We start from the raw sequence: 5,313 nt of genomic DNA, 5'->3' as shown, positions 1-5,313 counted from the left end.
TTTTTATTTTAACAAAAAATGGAAAACAGCTCAAGGTTGGGTAATTTGGAGAAATAGAATCTGGATGAATAATTTTTTGTTCTCATTTTATATTATTTGCAATGAGATGTTGAAATGAGGGGTGATGCAAAATCCGGACAAATTCCAGTTTCATCTCCTTCAAAAACAGGAGGTAACTTTTTTTGAGGATTGAAGGCTTTGGGTTATTTTTAGCAATGCAGATTTTATTGACTTCTGGGGATCTGCATAAAGAAATATGTTTTCAACGAAAAAGAATGACACTGTTTTTAGAGGAAAGGTACAGGTGCAGAATTTGTCAGATGGCAATTCCTATAGCTGGAATTGATCGGGATCTGAAATTGAAAGGTCCTGCAGAGAAGAAATTGCCCTCTCAAGTGTGCTGAGGGATCAGGATTGATGGGATGACTAGGCTACATAAATGGCATTACAGATAAATGAACTGATGGGAGCTGATACTAGTATGACAACTGTGCACCTAGTAGCTCTGTCTGCCTTACTGGAAGATAGAATTAAAAAAAAAAAAAAAAAGATATTTGAAGTCAATGCTTTTGGCAAGGTGTTATCAATTGTGATACACTGGTCTATGTTCTTGAATTTTTGTATAGTCTAAATAGCAAGTAGCTTATTTCTTATAAAAAGGACAGTGTCATCACAAATATGCATCAAGAAGTGTAAAAACACCCATCTAGGAATAGGAAGACTGAGATGGGTTTCGATCAAGGGGAGAGAGTGTAACTGCCACTTCAGCTGGCTTACAGGGAGTGATTTTCCAGCTTAGAGATCTGCTACCAAGGTTTGGTGCATGCTTGGCTCAAATCCAACCTCTGTTTTTCCATAAGAAGCTTCATTATGGAAATCTGAGTCTAAGGCACCTTCGATTAGGTATTTTTTGAGTTTCTTTGCTGGATTAATGAGAAACAAGAATATTAGAAGACTTGTGGGTGCCTAGGGATAAAGGAAAAATCTTCACTCTGTTTGTAAGCAACATCCCCTTAATGCGTCGATCACGACCTTTAAAGGTTGCTTCACAATTTTTTGGATGGCATGTTAGAGTTTCCTTACTCCATACTCATCTATTAGTAGAGGAGGCATTAGCTACAGTTTTTTTCAATTGGCAATAATGCAAGAGGCCATTAATGCTTTGGTATTGTTGTGATGGAGTTTTGTTGCAGAAGCACAAGATTTTGGTGAGATTGGCACATTTCAGCGGGGAGAGGAGAAGGGTTATCAAACAAATCGGGTTGATCTGTAAACTGTGATAACATGGTGATACTCAACTGCCTCGCATGGTGAATAACACAGCTAGGAAACTGCTCAAATATGTGCAGCTTTGCTTGCTTCATGTTAAAAAAGAAAAAAAGAAAAAGTGATGTTGGGTGCATCAGCCCTTGCAATTTTTGTTTCCAGCTGCAGCTCTAATTTCAATAGATTTGGGAGAACAAGAATGGTTTCCTGGTCTATTGTTGGCACAACTGGGAATATTGAGCTTATTGCCTACTTATAGGAGTGTCACAGTAGTGAGTGTGAGCATTCAAGCAAAAACCTTCGCAGGTAGTTCCATTTTAATCAACTTCAAAATCAAGAAAATAATGTAGGATTGGTTGAATAGTGGATGTGATTTGTTGGATAATGGTTTCAAGATGTCAAACCACGGGAACCTCATTTTGTCAATTTCTTGAGGTATACTTGGTCAGGGTATTCAGATATTCCTCTCCATGCATGATATATTTCTTGTTTCTGGCGCTTTGGTAGTCTTTGTTGAAAATTCATTTCGTTGGATTCTTCTACTTTATATAAACTGGTGACAGGATTTTAACTGTATTTGTTTGAGAGGTACCCACTTCAGATATCTCGCCTCATGTTTCAGCCTCCAGTCGCTGAGCATTGCAAGATAAAATGCAACAAAGATGATTTTAGCAACGATTTGCCAAATATTTCCTTTTCTAATTCGGAATCCATTAGCTTGAAACTTGAGTATAAATTTACTTCAGGCCCACCTGAGTCAGCTCAAGACATTTTTGAAATTTCAAATCCAGACTTGGGACCAATAGTTCCAAATGTTTTGGCGATCTGCTTGGTTCTTCAAATGGGTGGATAGTGGGCTTGGGTGCAATGAGTCCTTGGGAAGTTCTGACCAAAACCTAATAGTTAATGGGAGCCCAAGGGTCTCAGTATGCTATGCACTCCAACCCTACAGGGGATCTCGTCTTAATATTGGATATGGCAGAGGATGATTCAGTGCCAGGTTTTGGTCTAGAGCTTCCTATTGAGTTAATGAGCAAAAACCAGATAAAGGAAAACAAGGGATAAATTATAGTAGAAGAAACTCTTAATCTGCTGCAATTTTAGATCCTAATCCCTGAAATCTGGACCAACAAGGAAGAGAAAGTTATTGGAGGTTCTGGGGGTTCCCATATATTGTCTTTTTCACCAGAAGAGAAACCGCAACATGAGCTTTCAATTTCTTCAATTTCAGATGGAGATTATTAGAAAATAAGAATCTTCTCATTTGTTTAGAAACAGAGCAAGTTTGACATTTGGGGAAAATTTTTGAGCTTTTCTATCAGGGTGATAAGGATGTGATCCTTGTTCATTGAGATGGAATTGAGGGATCAGGAAGGTAGGAGTGCAGAAGGACTTTATAGCCCATATCTCTACTGCATGTCAGCTTTGTTTGATTTTGGATCAAATATTGCAGGTGAAATCCCTCGGGTTTGTTAGCCTTTTTAGCATAGCATGTGCCTCATAATATTTCGTTGGTGGTTTGCAGTGTTTGTTGGGTCTGTTGTTGGGGCAGTTGAAGTACTCTCCTCTTTAGCTTTGTTCGCCTTCCTTATTAATGGTTTAAGTTTCTGGTGGTTCTTGCTTCACCATTTCAGTTATTTTGGCTTGTCGGGTTAGTTTTTTTTGTTGCACTTTGGTTCTTCATTTTGTTTGAAATTTCAGTTTGCTTTAGATTGCAGGAAGCCAAGTGTGTGTTGTTTTGCTTCTATGTTTTTATGGGGTTTTGTTCCAATTTATTGGGTGAATCTTCTTGTGGTTGCTCTGTTTTGATTAATTGTTCTCTTTGTCAGTTTATTTTCGATTTTTTATTAATGTAGCACCTTTATTATGCCAAGCAGAAAAAACTTAACCACTTTCATAGACTCGGGGCTTCCAGGTTTGATGAAGCTCTTTATAAAGGAAAAGATTATTGAACAAATGAGTTCTTTACACAAAACTGTTATTGTTCTAATGCTTCAAACATAATTGTGGATTTAGTTTCCTAAAATCATTTTATGGATGTAGTTCACACTGCACCCAACACCAAGTAGGACCCTAGTTTGGAGCCATAAGCTTTTGCATGTCAAGCAGTTCAATTAACCCAGTCTATCTACTGTGAATTTAGACGAAGGAGCAGCCCCCCCTTTTTTTTTTTTCCCAGAAAGATAAAGGAAAAGCAGCTTCTTTTAGGTCATGCTAACATTCGTTACTTATAAAGCCTGTGGTAACTTCTATAGGTTTTATCATTGCAGTTATATATCATCAATTTGCCCTTAACGTCACAGGCCAATTAGGTTTTCCCTCCGTAAGGTACTTGAGGTACAATTTTTTTCTGCAAATATTTGGATGGATTCTGTAAGCTTGTGATAGAAAACATTTATGAAGGCCTACACAGGATTAGCAGTGATACACTTGTGTAACTGCACATAAAAGATTTGTGTTTATTACGTCTTCAAAATGAACCTTGTGCAGAAATTTGGGGCAGTGCTGCCCCACGTGATTAGACTACTGCATACCAGGAAGAAGCACAAAGAATATGTCTGCCTTGCACATGATCAAAAGCGTAATTGGATAGTGCAATTTACTTTTTGCATATATCCCTAACTAGATCCAGAAACAATTCCTCCAAGCATGAAGGTAAAATCATGCTGCTGAAGCCCTGCTTGTGCACTTACTAATTAATCTGCATCATAAACATTTCTTTAGTGTTGCTATGAAATCAGAAAACCTAGAATTCTTTATCTCAACTGGAATATGGATTTCCAGCCAACTAAACAAATTCTTGGAGAAGAGTTATTGAATGTCAATAAGGCTCACAACTTACCGGTTAAAGAAATTTGACGCTGCCAATTTTTTTTGCAATGACTGTTTATCTGCTAGAAATTTCTTGTAGCAGATGTACCGACCAGTATTTTGGTTGCTGAATAACATTTGGGATTGCAAATACCCAGTAAATTTGCATAGTTTTTCTGTATACTATATGTTTTCCAGTCAATGCCATTGACTTTCCTTGAACTATGCAAAGCCCAATCCTAGTATTATATTTAACTGTTGTGTTCGAATTTTCATTTTTCAAGGAAATTGCTATGTTCAAATTTAATTTTCCAGGAGAAATAGCTAGGGAATGTTTACCACATGGAAGCGTGAAATACCTAAATGAAGTGTAATTGCTTACCATCACAGCTCTTTCTATCTGTATTGGTGTGTAGCAGGAAGCGGAGATGCTCTTATCTTCAAATCCAACTCCCACACCCAGATACCAACTGCGGCGTACCAGTTCAGCTTCATTCTAGTATCTGTCTACACATATTCATATTCATTTTTTCCATTACATTTATCAGCATGGAAATTTTGATTCTTTCTTTGAGCTTTGGTTCTTATTCCGCGCACTAGTCCTGTTTTTCAAGAGTCTGCATTTTTTTTACAATAGAAAAACCTGCAGAACCATCTATCTTTAAAAATCTTTTAGAAAATACATTTGCATTTGCAGACATAGAAAAGCACCGATTCCTCGCCCACTCATTCATTTTGGTAGCGTTATACTGTCAATGCAATTTCATGCACTCTCTAAACTTTCTTTCAAATTTTAATTAAGACGGCGGCGGATGCCAAGAATAACTTACAAAAGTTTTTGAGTGAGGAAAGCATATAGGTATTAGAGTCTTTTATAGGATATTAGAGTTGGGAAGTGGTGTAACTATATGCTTTTATTCTCATATCTTATTAAACAGTTTATTCAAGACATGTATGGCCAAGCCACTCTTTCCTTGGGCCTCGGCATGCGTTGGCTGGAATCATATATTGAAATGATATTGGCATTGGAACATATGCCCTATGTCCCTTACAACCAGAGACCAGCTACCAAGCCTGGTGTGTATGTCTATATAACTTTGAAAGCAAAGAAAACAAAATGTATCAACATTCACGTCATTGTGATTTTATGCTGTGTTTGGTGAAAAAGAAAATGAGCGAAAAGAAAAGAATAGTATGTGCACAGTTCAGAAAAAAAAAACTTAATACGAGTAAAGC

At 37.2% G+C, this 5,313-nt stretch overlaps 1 protein-coding gene across 1 annotated transcript in view; it reads left to right on the top strand.

Annotated features, from left to right (window-relative positions):
• The window catches only part of LOC131161896 (ABSCISIC ACID-INSENSITIVE 5-like protein 3), a 41,554-nt gene extending 36,819 nt beyond the window's left edge, over positions 1–4,735 (top strand). Inside the window, exon 3 of the mRNA XM_058117915.1 lies at positions 4,497–4,735. Within this exon, the coding sequence (XP_057973898.1) occupies positions 4,497–4,577 (81 nt within the window). The 3' untranslated portion in view covers positions 4,578–4,735. The remainder of the gene's footprint in view (positions 1–4,496) is intronic.
• Positions 4,736–5,313: the final 578 nt, after the last annotated feature.

The sequence above is a fragment of the Malania oleifera genome, chromosome 8, assembly GCF_029873635.1.
Source record: "Malania oleifera isolate guangnan ecotype guangnan chromosome 8, ASM2987363v1, whole genome shotgun sequence".
Taxonomy (NCBI): Eukaryota; Viridiplantae; Streptophyta; class Magnoliopsida; order Santalales; family Ximeniaceae; genus Malania; species Malania oleifera.
Note: the sequence above shows the minus strand (reverse complement) of the source record. Positions and strands in the feature narration are given on the sequence as shown.